The sequence below is a fragment of the Onychostoma macrolepis genome, chromosome 01, assembly GCF_012432095.1.
Source record: "Onychostoma macrolepis isolate SWU-2019 chromosome 01, ASM1243209v1, whole genome shotgun sequence".
Taxonomy (NCBI): domain Eukaryota; kingdom Metazoa; phylum Chordata; class Actinopteri; order Cypriniformes; family Cyprinidae; genus Onychostoma; species Onychostoma macrolepis.
Genome location: NC_081155.1, coordinates 24,636,554 through 24,657,032, shown reverse-complemented (window position 1 = coordinate 24,657,032; position 20,479 = coordinate 24,636,554). Strand labels below are relative to the sequence as shown.

The 20,479-nt window shown below is 36.6% G+C and overlaps 1 protein-coding gene across 2 annotated transcripts in view; it reads left to right on the top strand.

Annotated features, from left to right (window-relative positions):
• nlgn4xa (neuroligin 4 X-linked a) overlaps positions 1-19,291 on the top strand; it is a 99,174-nt gene extending 79,883 nt beyond the window's left edge. For both annotated transcript variants that reach the window (XM_058772283.1, XM_058772279.1), the window contains 2 exons: positions 339-1,128; positions 16,739-19,291. In XM_058772283.1, coding sequence (XP_058628266.1) covers positions 339-1,128; positions 16,739-17,627 — 1,679 coding nt within the window. In that variant the 3' untranslated portion in view covers positions 17,628-19,291. The remainder of the gene's footprint in view (positions 1-338; positions 1,129-16,738) is intronic.
• The last annotated feature ends 1,188 nt before the right edge of the window (positions 19,292-20,479 follow it).

The window sequence follows — 20,479 nt, the reverse complement described above, 5'->3', positions numbered from 1 at the left end:
TAAAACTTCATCTTGAATAAAGATATTTTGGTCACACTTAATTTTTAGGTCCAATTCTAGCCATTAACTAACCGTCAACTACAACTTTTACCTCCATAAACTCCTAATTTGCTGCTTATTAATAGTTAGTAAGGTAGCTGTTAAATTTAGGTATTGGGTAAGATTAGGGATATAGAATATGGTCATGCAGAATATGTGTTTTATAAGTACTAATAAACTCATTGGTTCTTGTGGAAGCTTAAATGTGCTTGCTCAACACATGACACGCGTTAAGCAATTTTAAATTTTGGGTAAAATAATCCTTTAATATCACTTAATGTTTTATTTTTTATTTTCAGATTTATTTCAGAAAGCCATCATCCAAAGTGGGACTGCTTTGTCAAGCTGGGCCGTCAACTACCAGCCAGCCAAATACACCCGCATACTAGCTGAGAAGGTGGGCTGCAATATGCTAGATACTATAGATTTGGTGGAATGTCTTCAGAACAAAAACTACAAGGAGCTGATCGAACAGTACATCACACAGGCCAAGTATCACATTGCTTTTGGTCCAGTTATCGATGGCGACGTCATCCCCGATGACCCCCAAATTCTGATGGAACAGGGAGAGTTTCTCAACTATGATATCATGTTGGGCGTCAACCAGGGTGAGGGTTTTAAATTTGTGGATGGCATCGTGGACAGTGAGGATGGTGTCTCTGCAAACGACTTTGACTTTGCTGTGTCTGATTTTGTGGACCACCTCTATGGTTATCCAGAGGGCAAGGACACGCTTCGAGAAACCATCAAGTTCATGTATACTGACTGGGCTGACAAGGAAAACCCGGAGACCAGGCGAAAGACTCTAGTTGCACTCTTTACTGATCACCAATGGGTTGCGCCAGCGGTAGCTACGGCGGACCTTCATGCTCAATATGGATCTCCTACGTACTTTTATGCTTTCTACCACCACTGTCAGAGCGAAATGAAACCTAGCTGGTCGGATTCAGCACATGGAGACGAGGTGCCTTATGTGTTTGGAATTCCCATGATTGGCCCCACAGATCTCTTTAACTGTAATTTCTCCAAGAACGATGTCATGCTTTCTGCGGTGGTAATGACATACTGGACGAATTTTGCAAAAACTGGGTAAGTTAAAGCATTTTATTTCTTCTGTTAATTAATCATGCACAATGGCTTCGGTATCAGATATGTGTGAATAGTTATTTAAACACTTTTTAACTTGTTATCATGGTCAACAACATTTTATTTATCAGTTTCTTTGACAACAACAACAACAACAAAAAAATCCTTAAATATGTAATTTAGAGTTACAATTATTTGAATACACCTCTTCTGTGATGAGAATGCATTTTCATTTTGATATTTTTAGGGGTCATAAAGACAAAATATGTATTATGGGTGCGACAGCTGTTCTTAAATAGGGGTATGGATGAACAAATGCTAGAAAGATTAAATATTCGAAAAGAAAATCTCATAATATCATGTTCTTTGAAAAGTTAAAATGAGCCCTATTCGGACGGGACTAGTTTTACAGGGGGTCGTTAGAGAAATTTGTGTTTCACAGATGTACTTTGTGATTTGAATCCCATCAGAATCTGCCACCTATGTGTTTTTCCAACATGATCTCATGATAATTTGTATGTATTTTACGTAAAATGTGGTTCTATAAAACGTACATTTACTTACGTTTTTACAGGCACTAAAACGCTGACGTATTTTCAGCATTTAAACATATAAAACTGACGTATGAAGACATCTAAAAATGAATCCTTATGAATATTGAAATCGCGACATTAATTTTATTAGTTGTTTTTAGTTGTCATATCAATTACCTTGTTTTCAATTGCGTTATTCAATTGTTTTCTCGTTTACTTAATATGAAATTGTTGTGTGATTTCTGCTGCCAGCTCGTTTCCAAGAATAGGCCTACATAATGTTAAACAAGACTTCACTTTAAACCTTAAAATAAATAATATTTGCAATCGTTTAACCTTTACTTGTCATGTAATGTTTACTTTGTTTGCCATGGGCCACAAAAGGCGTTTTCTCCAACATGCTGACTGACAATAAAACTATAAAAAAAACAACCGCAACATAATTACAAAATTAAACAATTTTATTTGTGCGCTGTAATCTAGATCTTCAGAATCCATATGACTGCGAGGAACAGACTCAAATCCAAGCCTTTATTCGGCTATCTTCATCTCCATCCCGAGCAGCAAGTCCAGCGACCATAAACAGCAAAGCCTATGCTGACTAACGCGTTCATTACGAATTCAAATGTTGCCGCTTCACACAACAGGTTTTACAGCAGGATAATCGAACGCTCATTGGCTCTTGCCTGCATTCGTCACAGATTGCGACATGCCGTGTTTCTGGTGAGGTGTGTGTTTGAATCGGTTTGAATGATTATGATTAAATTATTTCTTTATTTTTTCTCTCTTTTTTGATTTTTCTTGGACATTTGTCATTGACCTATTAAGAGTCTTACTCTATAAAGAATGGTTGTTTTTAACTGTCTCAGTCCATACAATGTGGAACATCACATTCTATTTAGGGAACTTGTCCTAAATAAGTCATGGTTTTGATTAAAGAACCTTCAGTGGCCTTTGCTGTCTCCTCACATTTCACAATTTGAAGACTCAACAATGTCAGTCTGAATATTATTTAATGGCATCGGACAAGTTCTAAACTAGCCTGTTGAATTATGGGATTCTCTCCATCCTTTTCCCCATACAGCATCACTGTACTCAGGGCAAGCCCAATTCATCCCGAACCTACTTCAAATATGTGACTGGGGCCCCCTCATACTTTCAGGGCTCCATTCGCCGTTTATAGGCAGAACAGGCACTGCTGTTTGGCACCTCTCCAGGTGATACCTGTGTGTCAGAAGATAGATTGGCAGGCTCATCAGTATCTCACGTCAGGCTGCTCTCCCTCCGCTAGCTAAGTGTTTCTCTCAGCGCTAGTACTTTAAAACAGAGGAGGAAAAACGAAAGCAATTTCAGCAGCACTTGGAGAATGCTCGCTTTGAAAGAGAGTCACTCCAGCCTCTGGTAAACACTCCACTGGTGATATCAGCCTCTCTGAGTGTTTCCACAAAAAACAGGGCGAATAAATAATGTGGAGGGAAATGTGCAGAATGTAATGTCTCATTTGTAGCCTTCATTTGTTGCCATGGCTGTCAAGCTTGGGTGCTCAGTCTGGAGAGAGCAAGACATGGGTCATTAATGCTATCACTGATGAAAATTAGCATACACTGGTGTTCTGGATGTCAAGTGTCAACATTGGCTTTGTGGATTTTATGGGTCAGGTATATTGAACGCACACATTGTATTACACATCAACAGCAGACTCGAAATAAAAACCTGAAATGATAGATGAAAATCTTTGGGACTCACTATCACATTGTTCCAATCCAGTATTACTTTACTTCTTCTGTGAAAAGTCAATGGAGTCCAAAACAACATTGAACCCTATTGACTTTTGTATATACACAGAGAGAGAGAAAAAGAGAGAGAGAGAGAGAGAGAGAGAGATGTTCTACAGCAGTGATTCTTAATCCTGGTCCTTGTGACCCCTCACTCTGCACATTTTGTATATTTCTCTTATCGCTTCAGAGGTCTGGTCCATTCGACCGTAAGTGCGCTGCAAAGTAGACATCACAGGATATTCTGCCATGATTCCAGTTCGAAAGGAGTGTATAATTATGTTCCATTAAAGGGGCATTAATGTGTGCAAGATGTGACAACTAGGCAAATCTCATGATTATGGTTAAATAACCATTCACACTTCTGTAGTAAGTTTTGTATGTGTGTAATGACGATGCAGGAGATGGTATAGGGTAAATCTATGTTCTTAAGTGAATTTCCTGTGTGCAGGGAGTAGAGAGTGTTAAAGGGATAGTTCACCCATTAATGAAAATTACCCCATGATTTACTCACCATCCTAGGTGTACAGTATCTCACAGAAGTGAGTACAGCACTCACCTTTTTGTAAATATTTTATTATATATTTTCATGGGACAACACTGAAGAAATTACACTTTGCTACAGTGTAAAGTAGTAAGTGTACAGCTTGTATAACAGTGTAAATTTGCTGTTCCCTCAGAATAACTCAACACACAGCCATTAATGTCTAAACCGCTGAACACCAGTGAGTACACCCCTAAGTGAGAATGTCCAAATTGGGCCCAAAGTGTCAATATTTTGTGTGGCTACCATTATTTTCCAGCACTGCCTTAACCCTCTTGGGCATGGAGTTCACCAGAGCTTCACAGGTTGCCACTGGAGTCCTCCTCCACTCCTCCATGATGACATCACAGAGCTGGTGGATGTTAGAGACCTTGCGCTCCTCCACCTTCCGTTTGAGGATGCCCCACAGATGCTCAATAGGGTTTAGGTCTGGAGACATGCTTGGCCAGTCCATCACCTTTTCCCTCAGCTTCTTTAGCAAGTGTTTGGGGTCATTATCATGTTGGAATACTGCCCTGCGGTACAGTCTCTGAAGGGAGGGGATCATGCTCTGCTTCAGTATGTCATAGTACATGTTGGCATTCACGGTTCCCTCACTATTAAGTCTCACCATCATTATCTTTGTCTCATCAGACCACAGGACATGGTTCCAGTAATCCATGTCCTTAGTCTGCTTGTCTTCAGCAAACTGTTTGCCGGCTTTGTTGTGCATCATCTTTAGAAGAGGCTCCCTTCTGGGACGACAGCCATGCAGACCAGTTTGATGCAGTGTGCGGCGTATGGTCTGAGCACTGACAGGCTGACCCCCCCACCCCTTCAACCTCTGCAGCAATGCTGGCAGCACTCATACGTCTATTTCCCAAACACAACCTCTGGATATGACGCTGAGCACGTGCACTCAACTTCTTTGGTCGACCATGGTGAGGCCTGTTCTCAGTGGAACCTGTCCTGTTAAACTGCTGTATGGTCTTGGTCAGCATGTTGCAGCTCAGTTTCAGGGTCTTGGCAATCTTCTTATAGCCTACGCCATGTTTATGTAGAGGAACAATTCTTTTTTTTTCAGATCCTCAGAGAGTTCTTTGCCATGAGGTGCCATGTTGAACTTCCAGTGAGAGAGTGAGATAATTCAATTTGATAACACCAAATTGAATACACCCGCTCCCCATTCACACCTGAGACCTTGTAACACTAACGAATCACATGACACCAGGGAGAGAAAATGGCTAATTGGGCCCAATTTGGACATTTTCACTTAGGGGTGTACTCACTTTTGTGGCCAGCGGTTTAGACATTAATGGCTATGTGTTGAGTTATTTTGAGGGGGCAGCAAATGTAAACTGTTATATAAGCTGTACGCTCACTACTTGTAGCAAAGTGTAATTTCTTCAGTGTTGTCACATGAAAAGATATAATAAAAATATTTACAAAAATGTGAGGGGTGTACTCACTTCTGTGAGATACTGTATATGACTTTCTTCTTTCAGACGAATACAATCTGAGTTATATAACAACAGCTCTCCCAAGCTTTATAATGACAGTGAATGGCTGTTGATGTTCAAAAGTCCAGTAAAATGCATCCTTCCATCATAAAAAGTGCTCCACACTGCTTCGGGGGGTTAATAAAGGCATCCTGAAGTGAATCAATGCATTTGTGTAAGAAAAATATCCATATTTAAAACTTTCTAAACCGTAAACTCCAGCTTCCCTTAACTGTTGTATGCACGTTCACAAGGGAGTGGCGTTTCCAGCAGATGACGTAGGACGTAGACGTAGCATAATCTTCAGTGAGATTATGCTAGTCTCGCTAGAACCAAATTTGGTTTACAGCAAAGGAAAACCAGTCTCCTCTTGGCTTACAGCAAAATCCTCATTTTTAAAGGATTTGTAAAGACATTTCTCTTTACAAATCCTTGTTTTATACTTCTAATTCATGGCTGGTGTTTTGTTTTCCTCTCTTCTCCATGCATCTGCATTCATCACTGCTTTCACTTATGCCCTACATCATCCACTGGAATGCCACACTCATGAATGTGCATATGATAGTTAGTAAAAGCTAGAGATTATGGTTTATAATGTTTTAAATATGGATATTTTTCTTACACAAACGCATCAGTTTGCTTCAGAAGGCCTTTATTCACCCACCGAAACCATGTGGAGCAATTTTTATGATGGATGGATGCACTTTTTTAGCCTTCAAAATCTCAGCAGCCATTCACTGGTGTTATAAAGCTTGGAAGAGCAAGGACATTTTTAATATAACTCCGATTGTATTTGTCTGAATGCAGAAAGTCATATACACCTAGGATGGCTTGAGGGTGAATAAATCATGGGGTAATTTTCAATTTTGGATTTAAATTTAAATTGACTAAAATTCTGAAAAGAAATAAATAAAAATCACTACTAACCACTGTGTTTACATAATATGACCTTTATTTTGGATCAATACAGTTCTAATCAGCATTTGTTTAATTTAATATTACACACATTTAAACTTGTTTACCAAACAAAACAAACAAACCAAAAACAAAACAAAAAAAACATTAAAAAGTAAGAACTTGTTAGCGTGCGGTGTGTACAAGGAATAGGACTGGAGAATCAGAGTGCGATTCAAACACGGAACACTTTAATAAACAACTGAGGAACCAGGAGACAGTGATAACACGCCTAATCAAACGGAGAAAGGACCAAGACTAAGGGGCTGTTTACACCTGATAGCTATCCGATCGTGAAAAGACCAGGTGTAAATGCCCTCCAAAACACATTCGAGACGGATATAAATCCGATCGCTCAAACCACTTCAGGAGGTGGTCTGGGCAGCATTCCAGACGAAACTGGACAAGTGTAAATGCATCTGGTTCTAAATTTTACTTCTCCCAAAATGTTAAAATAATAAACGTGTGAGAGCGTGTTATAGGCTATATGACATTATAGCCGGATATGACTGCGCTAATGCAACACGCATTGCTGCGGACGAGCAGCTGAGCATCTGTTCAGCAAGCTGACGCACAAACTGCCGCAAATTAAACCGAAAGTAAGATGCAGACGGTCGACACACAATCATCTTCATTAAAGATAGTAAGACAAACTTATCTTTCCAGTGCTGATGCCGCGCACTCTCCTATTGTGGTCTTTGATCTTGAAATGAGCTGATAATTAATAAAATGCAGCACTTATGTTTTGATTTTGTTGACATGAATTAAATATATAATATGTATTGGGATCCCTCAAAATTAAACTAACCACTTACCTAGTGATTGGGTAATACTGGGAAAAAAAAAAGATCCAACAGGCTGAACCTGAAGGAAGAAGAAAAAACAAAACTGCATGTTTTAGAGTGAAGATCTATCACTCTCTGGAGGCAGAATACTTTCACTGTGTATTTTAGAGGAATAATAAGATTAGTAACCTGCTTTAGTAATATCACCTTGTCAAGCTACGAATTGAATGAGGTGATGTAAATGACTCTTTATATGACACTTCCTGCTTCAATGCTTGCAAAATTTAGTTGTTTATTGTTACTGCGTAACACACCAGTTAGCTTTACAAGCCCTGAAATATTGTCAATATTGTGCATTACATTACAAATGACGATAATGGCTCTACACAGATATTAGTTCCAGAAAGCACAAGAAAATGTGAAGAAATGACTATTCCCAGTTATATTTTGCACACACTATTAAGTGGATCTTTAAGTAAATGCATTTCTGCATCATGGAATCACACCGTTTGCCAAATTCTGGCTGGGAGAGTCAAATCCGTTAATGAAAGTGAAAATCAATATGGATTTCAGCCATTACAGAAGTATACTCACTGACTGAAATGAAGCATAACATTCCCTGATGCTGTCTAAGGATACAGTGGATTTAACCATGGAAAAGGCTTTTGTAATTCAAAAGAAAGTACCATTGCCTACAGTGTGAACAATCTGAATATAAACCTGTGATGACAGTATACGTCAGGCAATAATTAAATAATATGAGCACTGAATATCAGCTTGGCTGTGATTCGACTGTAGACACGAGGCTGTACAGTTTGTAAACTGTTCGGTGTTACTGAGCAACGCACAGACTGGCAGCTTGTCTGGAATGTTGCAAACACAGACAAATGGAGTAATACAAACAGTGAAGCTTCACAGTAGTGCACTAAACTGTTCAGAACTGTTGGTGGACCGGATGTCCAACTGTTGTATAACTGTGACCTGTTCCAACATTTTAAATAGCCCGAATGAAAGAAGATTATACATACAATTACATAAATACATACGGTTATGTTCCAAAATGTTAAATTGTTAAAGTCTTGGAATGAAAGTAACCCAATTTGAGATGTATTGAAACCCATGGGTCAATTATGGACAAACCGTGGGTTATTTTAACATAGCGTTTTGAGTTTAATATAACTCAGCATAATGGGTTGACTGATTTTAGTTTATTTTTACAGGAATGCTATGCTATTTTTACCTCATACATCAGTTAATATTTCCAGATTTATTTAAATTAAAATCTGGTAATCTTGTACACGACCACTGTATGCATCTTTTTTGGATGAATACAACTGTAAATGCAACATATATAAATATTTTTTTTATATGCAGAATTAAACATTTTTTATTCATGTATACCCTTGCATAAACTCATTTAACAAACATTGAAAAACCCTTTTATATTGAAATAGTGCTGGCTCTCGTGCTGGTGTGTTGCTGAAATCTGAGCCAGTGTTGGAATGATGTTTGGCGGAGGAACTGCAAACCTCAAGCTGAAAGATGTCATTCTGAGAACATGCAACCCAAATTCCAGAAATGAATTTAAATTTGAATAAAATGAAAACTAAAAGACTTTCAAATTCACAATAGAACATAGAGAACATAACAAATGTTTAAACGGAGAAATTTTACACTTTTAACTACTAAATGAGCTCATTTCAAATTTGAGGCCTGCTACAGGTCTCAAAAAAGTTAGCACAGGGGCAACAAAAGGCTGAAAAAGCAAGACATTTTAAAAAGATTCAGCTGGGAGAACATATAGAAACTACTTAAGTGACATCAGGTCTGTAACATGATTAGCTATAAAAGGGATGTCTTAGAGAAGCAGAGTCTCGCAGAAACAAAGATGGGCAGAGGCTCTCCAATCTGTGAAAGAGTGCGTAAAAAGATTGTGGAATACTTTAAAAGCAACGTTCCTCAACGTCAAATTGCAAAGGCTTTGCAAATCTCATCATCTACAGTGCATAACATCATCAAAAGGTTCAGAGAAACTGGAGAAATCTCTATGCATAAGTGACAAGGCCAAAGACCTTTGTTGGATGCCCGTGGTCTTCGGGCCCTCAGACGACACTGCATCACTCATCGACATGATTCTGTCACTGACCAATATTTCCTGAATTTGGGTTGTATTTTAACATCCAAACCAATTAAATTCAGTATTATAACAAATAAAATCAGTTTGTTCAGGACAACAGGCTTTTCTGCTATGTGAAACAGCCAATGCTGACTGACATCTCGGTCCTGTATGTTGCATAAAATAAATAAAATAAAATGTTTTATCACAGTAAATACTTTGTAGAAATAAATGATTTCCCATTTTGTTCCATGCTCACTGGTGGTAGAAACCCGTTCTGAGCAATTAGGAGTGTTTAAAAAAATAGGAACACCACTTTTCTGCTCTGCTTCCATTTTTCACAGCTCACCAACTGGTCTGGAAAACAGACAACTGATACAAACAGTGAAAATTATACCGTCTTTGTACTAAATATCAGCACTCTTGGTATCCATTCAAACTAAAGGAACTAGCGAGTTAGAGGCATTTTTTATGATTTAGGCAAATTGTAATATTTAAGTGTTATTTATTTATTTATTTATTTTTTAAATAGAATATTTCAGTGTTTATTATAAAATATGTGCACATCATTCCAACAATTCCTGATGGCCAAAATCAAGTCCTAATCTACATTTGTTTTTCTTGTTTGTGCATTTGACTCACATATACATATACATCACAATAGCAATTTACATTTCGTATTGTCTTTAAAAGCTAAGTTATTTTTGTCTATTAATTTTGTGTGCACAGTTTCAGCTCCCTAGAATGAATCTAACTGTGTGATTATATAAATGATAAAAGCAAAGTGGATGTAATGGCACATATGCTGTACACTGTGCCACTTTAGTGAAGTGCTGCTCTTATCTGAAACACAGAAATTAAGGAGCAGTAAGTAGATTGGCTCGGTGGGTAAATAGCTTCCCAGGTGAAAAATAAATATATTTAAATTGACACACTTAATATATTTATATTATATAATACTAAGTGCATATTAAATGTATTATTTTGAAACAACTTTAAGTATATTAAGTGTATTTCAAGATATGTTTAAGTTCAATTTTAATATATTTGTAATATATTTAATATATTGAAATTGTGTTAAATTGGAACCACTTTAAGTATATTTTGTGCAATTTAGTGTATTTCTTAAATGTACTTTTAATACTTCATGAACTACAGGTAGAATATATTTGAAGCATTGTTTTAATGTGCTTCAAGTACAGTCCAACTGTATTTCAGCTCATTAGAAATGCATTAGCATTACACTACTAGTATATTATATTATATTTATTAGTATTATATTTTTCAGTATATACACACACGTACACTTTGATATCTAGAAAACTTTAATGTATTATATATTGTGTACATTATACCTGTATTACTGAAAAGTAAAGAATGTTACATCAATGAATAAATAAAAATTTCAATGCAATTTTCTGAAGAAAAAAAAACATAGAAATGCACTAAAAAAAGTTCAGAAGTGAATAGATGTGTGTGCAAAGACTGAAGGTGATAAAGTTCAAGCAACAGAATAGGGAGGAATGGAGGGGGTTTTGGAGGTAGACGAGGAGATGGCGTAGGGATGGTGAGAGGCAAAGGTGCGGGATGATGGCAGGATGTGGCAAAGGGATGGTGATGGGAGGATGACGATGATGCCCTGGTGGCTTAGATGGTGTTTGGCACATGGCACAGACCCAGAGCATCCCAATGCTGATAACACACAGATGAATCGAGGGAGGGAGGAGCCAAGATGTAGATGGTGTGGCTGCCGACAACTGGGGGCCGACCAATGGAGATGGAGCTGGTGGATCTGAAGGCGCAGATGGAGATGCCGATGGACTTGAGCGTCGTCGCAGGTTCCAGAGACCTGGGCACAGCCTAGTCGTCCTGGCATACAATATTTTGCACAAGTGCCTTGCAGCTTTAGAAAAAATCAAAGCAGAAACAAAATTAGATAACAGATTTGTACATGAATGACTGAAAGGAAGCACTAATTATCCACCTGGAATGGACACATTGCTAACGTTTTTCTTCCAAGATTGACGAAATCACCCTCCATTAGGCCTGATTAAAAAATCTCTATAACAGAGGTGATACAATGTTAAAATATACTTACTATTCCTTTGCTTGTCTCTGCACTCAGATTTAAGTTTGTCTTCTATAGCAGCTGATCTGAGAAACAACAAATGTTAATATTTCTCACACGCACAAAAAAAGGCAAATGATGATTGATGATTTGTTTTCTATTTAAGTATGACAGAACAATGTACCTGGTCGGAAATGTAGTCAAAAACCTTACCAGCCTTAGCAGTTTCAGATGTACTGTATGCTCTCTTATAAGCAACCCTTTGTTCTTATCTGTTATGAGAAATATATATTAGAAAATAAAGGCGATAAGGTTGTCAAGCTTGAACAAATATAAACACCAATCAACCAACACTACCACAGTTTGCTGATCAGCTCAAGACAAAGTAACCGTATGTTCATGATCATGGTTTTTCAAAGATCATTAAACTCATTACAATGAAGCCAAATTGTTCAGGATATCAGAAAAAAATACACTTCATGTTGCAAATAAAAGAATGTTAATGTTGTACATGTTGTAATGACTAATTTTATTTTATTTATTTTTTTCTGCCAATGCATGTGTCAAAAACACGACTGGTACCACACGGAATTCTGTGAGATCATGTTGCTGGTACAGACAAACAACGTTAATTAAATACAAATCTTACATGAAGTCACAGTGACATTCCAAAAGCCAGACGCCATACACGCTTGCAGAAGCTGGTAAACATAAGAACATACCACTATATTTTGTAATTAATTTCATAGTTCCCCCAAAACAATTTGAATTCTGTCATCACTCACCCTTAAAATGCTCCAAACCATCTAAGATTTTCATTCATCTTCGAAAGAAAAGCTGAGATATTTTAATGAAATCTGAGAGATTTATGTCCCTCCAATGAAAAGTATCATCAAAGATGTTCACGTTTCAAAAAGTCCATTGCAAAAAGACATCACCAAAGTAATCCATATGAATTGCGTGGTTTCCTCCAAGCGCCCTAAAGAGACACGATCGCTCTATATAATACTGTTTAAATTTAGACTTATATTCACATTCAAGAGACATTTGCACGCACATCATTTTATTTACGAAGCTCTCGGCTCTCGAGCTCATTATCATACGAACCAATTAGAGCTCTGGAACCAATCAGATTTTTCAGTGTTGTTTGAATTTAAACACAAATAAACATGTTTTTTTTTTTTTTTTCAGATATGATGTTGAAATCCTTGTGGGAATTTCAGAAATATATGTTAGAAAATAAAGGCGTCAAGCTTGAACAAATTTATAAACACCTAGCTTATTACAATTAATATATCATGTAGTGAACAACAGCGTAATCAACCAAAGTAGCATAACCCATATTAAACAACATATTTTAAATATTGCAATGGTTAATAATATTTGACAAAGGTTTGTACATTGTAAATGTTAAAAATGTTTTTCAAAATATCGTACTTTTCCAAATATTAAAATTATAAATACATAAATATTTAAAATATAACCATGTGTAGGCCTACTGCAATATAAAGTACATTAAAACCTACTAAAAGTGTAATCATTTTTTGTTACGTTCTTACACAAAGTACACATAAAATATACATTAAGTAAGGGTGACAAGTATGTTTTCTGTAAATACACTAAAATGTCACTAAAAGTATGCTTGTGTTTAGTATATTCCTTAAAAGTGTAACTAAGAATATATTTATTAACACAGTATTTCTACTATACTTTTTAGAAATACATTAAAAGTATTCTTCTGTTTAGCATATTCCTTAGAAGTATAACTAAGCATATATTTAATAAAAAAGTACTTCTAGTATACTTTTTAGAAATATATTAAAATGCAATTCAATATATTTTAATGCACTTCAAATAAGCATGTTGGGAATACAAATGTATTATAAACATACTACTTGAATTTCAAGTATATTTTTAATACATTTAATACTACGTCTTTTTCACCTTGGTTAGATCATCGCTTGCTTTTCTCAGGTCTGAATTCTCTGAAATAGTCATTAGTATTGTTATTGTTTACATACCAGAAGTCAAAGCAAACAACTGAAATAGCATTGATTCTCTATCATGTTTGCTTGTAGCTAGATTAGATTGTTGATTCCCTGCCATATATGATGCCCGTTGAGAAGATCATTTTGTGGGAAAAAAAAAAATATATATTATGTTTTCCACAATAATTTACCTTGCAAGCCATAATAAATAATATAGTCAAACCATGAATAAATTTAACATTTGCCATCAGCTGCCTTCCATTTGATATCAGTAACACATCTCAAATATCACATGACATCATTGCCACTGCTTAGAGGAATATTTCACCCAAAAATGAATGTCATTTCAATTTGTGTCATTGTTTATTCACCCTCACATAATTCCATGACTATATGATTTTCTTTCTTCCATAGATCACAAAATTATGACTAAGTACTTGATTTGCTCTATGCAATTGCAATGAACAGGAACTGACATTTTCAAGCTTTAAAAAGACCAAAAGCATCAAAAAGCAGTCGATACGACAGTCCTTGTTCACTTTAAAAAAAAAAAAAAAAAAAAAGAAAGAAAATCACATAAATATCACCTTTTGTGTTCTATAAATAAAAAGAGTCATGCAGGTTTGTAATGATGTGAGGGAAATGATAACACAATTTTTTTCAGCTGTTCCTTTAAGCCTCTACATACTGACAGACAAACTTATAAATTTATTTATTTATTTATTCCCCCCCCCCCCCCCCCACCTGATGGAGTCATGGTCCCACCATTAAAATCTCAAACCAACTTATTCATTTCATCAACTTATTATTTATTCATCCATGCACCTTTGAAAGCATCAATTCATTCACTTATTTAGTAGTGCTTATTTAATCATTTTTATTCATGTATTGTTTTGCTCTTAGTACTGTGAAAAGGGCTCTTGTTCAATTTCACTCATGCACAATTTTCAACACACCTTGAAATTTAATGATAAAACGGCACAACATATCACAACAATGCATATGTCCGTATCATGGGATGTCTAGAATTCAGATTCTATATGGGACTCTTCCATTTTCTGCTGTTATTAAATATGATAATAATCTAAAATGAGGCCAAGTAGAGCAGCAGAACATTGAACCTGTCATCCTTGAAAGTTTCACACAATTACATACCACTCAAGAGCCATAATAACGAATGAATATAGCAGCTGAACAAAGCTTGGAAATAGTTTGAAAGATTGTTTGATTGAAATCATCATACATACATTTACATGCTATGCACGTGAGTATTTTGCATGAGCCATTTGAAACTAGTCTATTTTCAGAATACTTAGTGGTAAGCATGATACTAAGTTGTTATAGATACAACTACATAGCTGCTATCTATATCATAAATCCCTACATATGCCATTGTGTGGCTCAGAAAACCAAATTCCCATTTAGCCTGATTGACATTGATATTTACTCACTAGAGACTGTGCATAACGACATGTTTAAATCTATAGCAGCAATTCATCCCTGACACAAAACCATTTATTAATAATTAAAGTGATAAAGTAAATGAATAAAGATTCTGTGGCTTTACAACACATTGAATTCCAGTCCAGTTTTGGTTAATTGCATTTAAACATTATGCTTTAGTGATGGACCCCGGTAGAGTCACCATATTCACCCAGATTGGCACTGTTCTCTAGATCTGCTCTGTCAGACATGCATTCAGCCTCACTGTCAGGGTCGGATTAACCATATGGACACTGGGCATGTGTTCAGGGGCACCATGTCCAGGATGGGTACATCTACATCCACGGGGACATAAATGGCTGCAAAAATGCTTTCAAATATGCTTAATGGCTGCTTGTCTTTTTTGAATGATTTTAGGGTTCCTTCAGTTTCAAAACACCATTGTAACATATGCTTATGCTACACATTTTGGTCACACTTTAATTTATAGGGACCAATTCTCACTATTACCTAACTATTAACTAACTATGACCTCTGCCTCAATAAACTCCTGCTTGCTGCTTATTAATATCGCATTTTATTTTAATGTCCAGTTATTGCTACAAACCATTAACTACGACTTTTGCCTCAATAAACTCCTAATTTGCTGCTTGTTAATAGTTATTAAGTTAGTTGTTAAGTTTAGGTATTGGGTAGACTTGTAGAATATTGTCATGCAGAACATGTGCTTTATAAGTACTAATAATATGTTAATAAAAGGCATGCTAATAAGCAACTAATTAATAGTGAGAATTGGTCTCTATACTAAAGTGTTAACATTATTAATAGTTGGTAAAGTATTTGGTTTTTAATTGGTAGGATTAAGGGATTTAAAATATGATCATGCAGAATAAGGCATTAATATGTGCTTTATAGGTTCTAATAAACACTGATATGCATGCTAACAAGTTGATGGTGAGAAGCGGTCCTTAAAATAAAGTCCTACATTTCTTGTTAATTTTGTATCTATAGTCATTTATTTCTATTTTCCCCAAATGCATATTGAAGCAAATAACAATAAAAAAGGTACATTTGTGCTCACAAGCCTTCAAGGTTTAAGTTCGTGCATTCCAAACCGTGTTTCTCATTATCTTTAAACCACTGCAAATCCTACTTATTTTCTCTTGCTATCATGCCAAATTATTGTCAAAATATTTGTGCTCTGCAATGCTATGTAAAAAGCTCGATGACAAAAGATGACTACTGAGGCCAATGTTTAAACAAACAAATTTGAGCAAAATCTGTGGAGAAGTGAATCTATTGCTTCAGAAACAAACCTTGACAACACTAATGCACTCAGAGAGAAATGCCGGCCTGGTTTTTACCACCTCATCTCCATATTTAGAAACCTTTTATGCCCGGCTAGGTTGTCTGCTGCTCCCAGACTGAATAATGTGTAGGAGTGGTAAATTGGCTTTCCGGTTAAAACCTTTATCACTAGGTATGTTCTTTTTTGTGGCTAGGAAAGCTATACCAGTAATGACTGTTCAAATACAGATCAGTTCTGTATTTTTTAGTTCAAGCGTGTAAGTAATGAAATTGTACTGAGTAGATTTTTTGTGTGTTATGAAACTAAGCAAAAAGACTGATGAAGAGGCATCATATCAGAACACTCTGAGGTCATGAATCTTTGTAAACGATCACATGTAGTAGGCATCTCTATGTTAAAATACCCTTAGGTTCAACAACCTAAGGTTAAGCTATTATTATAGCATATGTGTGTTCATAAACACATACAGTGCACAGAGGTTAAAGCTAATGATGTATGTGGGTTTATGAGCATCTGTGTAGACTTGCTGTTTAATACTGCAATTTTAAATCACTCACTGCATTGCATTATAAAGCTATTTGCTTCTGAACTGTTTTTTTTTTTTTAAATTCTCCTTTTAGGGATCCGAATCAGCCAGTTCCACAGGACACCAAATTCATCCACACAAAGCCTAACCGCTTCGAGGAAGTGGCTTGGTCTAAATACAACCCCAAAGACCAGCTCTACTTACACATTGGGCTGAAGCCAAGGGTGAGAGATCACTACCGTGCGACTAAGGTTGCCTTCTGGTTAGAGCTGGTACCTCATCTTCATAACATCAATGAACTCTTTCAATACGTCTCGACCACGACTAAGATACCTCCTCAGGATACTACGCCGTTCCCGTACACTAAGAGACTAGGTAAAACATGGCCGTCCACCACACGCCATCCTGGTGTTCCTCCCGCCAACACCAAACAAACTACAGACCAGCGTAAAGGCAATGATCTGGGCGACGACTCGGCGGTGGTTATCGAAACAAAGCGAGATTACTCCACTGAGCTCAGCGTGACCATCGCGGTGGGTGCTTCTCTCCTGTTCCTCAACATTCTGGCCTTCGCAGCACTCTACTACAAGAAGGATAAGCGTCGACATGAATCCAACCGACGTGGGCCCAGCCCGCAGCGGAACTCTGCGCCGGTTAATGCAGCGGCTAACGCTAATGACATTGCGCATTTGCAGAGCGAGGAGCTGATGTCGCTCCAGATGAAACAGCAGCAGATGGAACACGAGCACCATCATGAGTGCGATTCTCTGCCATCTCACGATACGCTTCGTCTTACCTGCCCAGCCGATTACACACTTACTCTACGACGTTCGCCTGACGACATCCCGCTCATGACGCCAAGTACCATAACTATGATTCCTAACTCTCTGGCCGGAATGCAGCCCCTGCACAATTTTAACACGTTTGGAGGTAGTCAGAACAGTACCAACCTGCCCCATGGGCACTCTACCACCAGGGTATAGCTTTGTGCTCTGCACTGAAAGATCAGAACTATAGGACATGGTCTGCTAAGGCATTGGGGGTTAAGGACCTGTGTTTGTCATGGCAAACTGTGCTGACTTTGTTCCACTCTTAGACTTATCTTGGTGGATGAGATGTTATTTTCCTATGAAGCCTTCTTGCAGAATATATCAAAGTCAAATATGACCTACTTGCGAAAAAATGAATGTTACTAAAGTAATACTTTATTTGGAGCCAAGCTTGTTTAGGGCAGGGGACTTTACACCAAAAGACGAGAACTCTTTCTGAAGGACTATTTTGCTTGCGTAGACAACATATACTACATAAACGACAGAGAGGTTGAAGGATCTGACGAAGCTTTGTATGTGCCATACCATATGTCATATACCAAGAGCAACAATGAGAGCAATGTTATTATACAAGAACTATATTTCAGACGAACACATTAATATTATTTTCTGAGAGTGTTGTCACATACCGAACCTGTGGACTGAACTGAAAAATCCCAGCCTGAAATGTAATTATAACAAAAATTTGTAAAGGTGACAAAATGTAAATACTTGTGAGTCAAATACAAATATTAAAATAATTACAAAAGCTTTTACTGTTGGTTAGCTCAAAATATGACTATTATGATCTTACGCTTTCGTTAAGTTGCGTGTAAATATATCAAACATTATCTTTTCTTTTTCTTTTTGAAATTATGTCTGTGCTAAACAGCCTTTACACATGGAAAAGAAATAAAGGAGAAGACAGTATTTTTATTCCAAAGCCTCTAAATATCCATTTCAGTCATCTGAGTGTTCCTTTGTCCCAATGTTTGATGAATATTGCATGTTTGATTGCTGCTTTACATTTGATAACCCCATACCGTGACCCCATACAGATGTTAAAAAATGAAATATTGCTTCTAATTACATTACAGTGCTGGGTGAAGTTGCCTATTCAAGCTGTTCAGAGTGTACTTGTAACGTTTTTCTTATTTGTTGGTTTGATGGAGGAAGGTGGGATGGATGTAAATCAGAGCAACTTCTACCCACGTCCAATTTGTTTTACCTGCATAAATCTCTCTATTTTTTACTACTTTTTTTTATTTTATTTTTTTTTTATCTGCATCACTGCCTGAGCTTCAGATGTGACCAGCATTGTATAATTAAAACTATCTATAAATAAATAACACAGGCAGTGGATTTGGGTATCTATATTAGTTGGATATGTTTGTAAAGAAGTATATGTTAGATATTTCTATTCGTAACATGCTAGCAATATGTAAAGTATTGTGCCAGGCTTGTGATATTTTGGGTTAAAACGTAAGTGAATGAGTGTAAATACAAATAATTATGATTACTATAAATAAATACAAACAAAGAAAAAAAAAATAACCATGATATTTTTCAGTTCTGCATCCTATAACAAAGATGTTGAAAGTGCAAGAAAGAATTTAAAAATAAATGAACAAATGAGTTTATAAAGTTACATTTGTATATTAAATCAGTTCATTATTCATGATAGCCCTTGGTTTGTTACCTGTCAGTACAACAAGGGTCAAGTGTAGGGTTCTAAATAATAGTTTGTCTTATATTGTTTGCAGTTTTTGCCTTAAGTGATAGATGATATTTCTGGCTGGACACCTGTATAAAATTTTTCTGCCGCATTTTTAATAAAATATCACAGTATTTTCTAAAACTTCGTCTTCAGATTTGTTGACTTTTTGTTGAACTTAAATGGAAGAACTGATATGCACCAAGTATGTGATATCAATACGAAGCTGTTTATTTTCTCAGTAATAGCACTTTTTAGCATTGGTAAAAATTTTAATGCATTTTAAATGAAAAATAAATTTGACTTGCCTTATTATATTTGATAAGCCCATTAAAATAGGTCCCACTCAATTTCGTGTTTTGAATTATAACTTAACTTATTTACAAACCTTAAGGCTACAGCACTTTTTTTTTTTTTTCAATGTCAGTGCCCTGTGCACATCTTGTTAATTGTAGATGATCTATATTTGAAAATTAATAATTGTTATGGTTGTTACAAGATAAACTGGTGGCCTCTGTTCTTTGAAAAGTTCATGATAATGTCAAGCAAAGCCAAATCAATTAGATAGCATTAGGGGCAGAAAACTCACTCAAGCTCATGCTTGCTTTCTTTGCCTTCCCTCCTAATACTTTCTTAAGAAGTACAACCTCTGACTACAGTACACTTTCAAGGAGACATAGGGCCTGCATACCAAAAAAATCCTACACAAAACAAAGTCTTGTTCTTTAGTCACTGGCTCCTATATCAACCTATGACAGCTGAGAAGAAATAAACAAACAGGAATGCCTGTTATTCAATTTCTCGTGACAAGTGATGTGAACAATATTTCTCATGAACATTCTATGAAGACAAACAGCTCGAGGAGCATCTCACTGCAGAACACAAGATCCAGGGGGTGTGGTTGGATCCAGATCCAACTCCTCCCACCTTACATATACTTAAACCTACCCGACTCCACCCCAGATCCCTAAACCCACCCATCTCCACCCCTAAACCTACCAATCTCCACCCCCTAGATGTGGATCCATCCACGCCCCCTGGATCTTGTGTTGCGCAGCGAGCCTCACTTGACACCTCTGTCCTTCAGGTTCAATCAAATCTTTTCAGGTGTTTTTTTTTTTTTTTTTTTGAATACCATGGCTATATGCTTACAATAATTTATTTATTTATTTATTGTCAAGATTAAGATTGAAATTGATCAGCTGTTCTGCAGGTGGTCCTCAAATATTCCCCCTAATGCCGGTTCATCTGTTCATCTTTGCCAGAGCAATGTCTCTTTTTCCAACCTGCAGTTCCTTTTTTTTTTTAACTG